The sequence below is a fragment of the Sycon ciliatum genome, chromosome 12, assembly GCF_964019385.1.
Source record: "Sycon ciliatum chromosome 12, ocSycCili1.1, whole genome shotgun sequence".
In the NCBI taxonomy this organism is placed as follows: domain Eukaryota; kingdom Metazoa; phylum Porifera; class Calcarea; order Leucosolenida; family Sycettidae; genus Sycon; species Sycon ciliatum.
The window spans coordinates 28,292,438-28,295,136 of record NC_088654.1 but is presented as its reverse complement, the minus strand read 5'-3'; the positions used below and the strand labels follow the sequence as shown (position 1 = coordinate 28,295,136).

Sequence of the window (2,699 nt, the reverse complement as noted above, 5' to 3'; positions counted from 1 at the left end):
GTACCGTAAAAATCTCTATCGTTATTAAATGTTATCAAATATACCACTCTTTGGTCTAGAAAGAATACTTTTTGATATTACAATGAGAGTGAATAATCAACGGCTTGTCCACCAACTCTAGAACGTACTATAGCGGGTCTCGGCCGGCTTTAGCTTGCGTGAGAAGAACGAGACAGGCAGGGACTCACCGTTGATGTGTTGTTGTAGAACAGCGCCGACGGCAACATTGGATGCATCAACCATCATGCTGTAGGCCGCGTCAGGGCTAGGGTGGTAGAGGGTGACTTCGTGGACTAAGGCGCTGCGGGTCGAATCAAAGGCCTCGCGTGCCTCATCCGTCCACTCAAGCGGGCCCTTGCTCTTCGGCCGGCCTTGTAACATGGCGTTGAGTGGTGCAAGGCGGGTTGCGAGGTTGCGCTGGAACCGGTGGTAGAAGTTGACCAGGCCTAGGAATTCTCGTAGCTTACGGACACTGGTCGGTAGCGAAAACTCCTTGATAGCTTGGACTCGGGTCGTTAGGGGTTGAATACCGGTGGCATCAACGTGGTGGCCCAGAAAGTCTAGTTCGGATACGCCAAACCGGGACTTCTGTACGTTGATGATGATACCGTGATCAACTAGGCGTTGGAACAGGCAGCGGAGGTGGCGTTCATGTTCAGCGGGGCTAGCACTAGCGACTAAGAGATCATCAATGTATGCAAAGCAAAATGGAAGGTCGGCAGTGATCTGGTCAATGAAGCGTTGAAAGGTTTGGGCAGCGTTGCGTAAACCAAAGGGCATTCGGACAAACTCAAATAGGCCAAAAGGTGTGGTAATGGCAGTCTTGGGGATATCATCAGGATGGACTGGGATTTGGTGATATGCTCGGACTAAATCTATCTTGGAGAAGATGGTCGTGCCATGCAAATGGGAAGTGAAGTCTTGCAGATGAGGAATGGGGTAGCGATCGGGGACTGTACAGTTATTCAAGGCTCGGTAGTCGCCGCAAGGGCGCCAGTCACCAGAGGGTTTCGGGACCATATGCAGCGGGGAAGACCAACAGCTTGCAGACGGGCGAACAATGCCCAGTGTGAGCATGTGCTGAAATTCAGCTTTAGCAGTGGCAAGGCGATCAGGAGCTAAGCGGCGGGGTCTAGCATGCACGGGATGGCCATTAGTGACTATGCGATGGGTAACATTGTGCTTGGATGGCGACTCACCAGTAGCAGGTCGAACAAGGTCTGGAAACTCGGCCAGGAGAGACGAATATCGGTTCGGTTGATCGGTTGCGAGGAGGTTGGCTGCAGAATCCGTGACATCGGCGGCCACTCCGTTGATGCGTAGATTGGTCGAGGAGTCCTGCAGTTGTCCCGTTGCAAGATCGACAGTCAGCTTGTAGTGGCACAGGAAATCGGCTCCGAGGATAGGGTAATTGACATCGGCGACAACGAACACCCATTTGAACGACCGACGGAGACCAATGTCAAGCTCAAGGAATTGTTGACCATGCGTTTCTATAGTACTGTGATTGGCGGCACGAAGACTAGGGCTATGACAACGTTTTACAGAGGTAGCAAAGGACGGAGGAAGTACACTTACTGAGGCGCCGGTGTCGATCAGGAAATTGATTCCGTTGACACGGTCACGCATATACAGGAGGCGACCTTCAGAAGTGGAGGTGGAGCCAGCCGGGCTAGTGGTCGCGATTAGCGGCTGGCGGTCCCGTTTCCCGACAGACGGCATGGAGATCGGCAACGTCGAGCTTTGTCACCAAACTTGGCGTGGAACCAGCAGACGTCGTCGCTATCGGTGTCCTCAATGCGTACGGCGCGGCTGGGAGAGCGGGAAGCGCTGCGTCCAGTGCGCCGATCCCGTGTTGGAAATCCCGCCGTTTTGATGGGGCAATCGTCACGTCCACGGGAGCGCACCTTGGTTAGCGCTTGTACAGTCAGACACAGCTTGTCCAAGTCCGAACGGAGTAGCGACAGCTGAGTCGTCGAGTCAGAGCTGGGGCTGAAACAAGTGGTAGCACTTGAGGCAGTTGAGCCGACTGCAGCAGTTTTTGAAGTGGCCTTTTCCGAAACTGCGTGTACTTGAGTGTTCGCTGATGGGACTGTAGACTCGGCCACTTTGTCAGCGAGGGCCGCTAACTCCTCCAGAGACAGAGTCGTAGGTGTAGCTGCTAGAATCTGACGGACAGCTGGGGGTAGACGTTGCACGAAGAGTTCCCGCAAGATAGAAGGGTCAAGCGATTTTCCTCCCAGTAGCTGCTGCATTCTGCGTAGGACCTTGCTGGGTTTGCTGTCACCGACGTCGGCGGTTGACAACAGATCTCGAAGACGGATTTGCTCCGACTTTTGCGTCCGTGTTGTGAGTGCAGCCCTCAGCTTGGCGTAGGGTTCGTCTTCCGGTGGAGCGATCAACAGGTCACGGATCTCTGTTGCAAACTCCGGAGCTAGCGATGACACGATCACATTGTACCGTGCTCGGGAGGTGTTAATCCGGTGGTTGGAGAAGTGAGCTTCAGCCTGCGCAAACCATAACTGCGGGTCACCTGGCCAGAACGGCGGCAGTTTGAAGTTGACTGGCGCGATGGTCCTTGCGGCAGGGCCGTCTTGGGCCGGAGCGTCTGGTGGACCAGCGTTTCCAGCGGGGTTTGCAGCTTGGTCTGGAGCGGCATTAGCCTCGAGAGCGGGAGCGGGTTGCTCGTTGTCGGACAT

The 2,699-nt window shown here is 54.6% G+C and overlaps 1 protein-coding gene across 1 annotated transcript; it reads right to left on the bottom strand.

The window, feature by feature from the left end:
* Window positions 1-1,685: 1,685 nt before the first annotated feature.
* On the bottom strand, window positions 1,686-2,699 carry LOC135828119 (uncharacterized). Its single transcript, XM_065340551.1, has one exon. It carries the CDS (start codon window positions 2,697-2,699, stop codon window positions 1,686-1,688), a length of 1,014 nt encoding a protein of 337 aa, XP_065196623.1.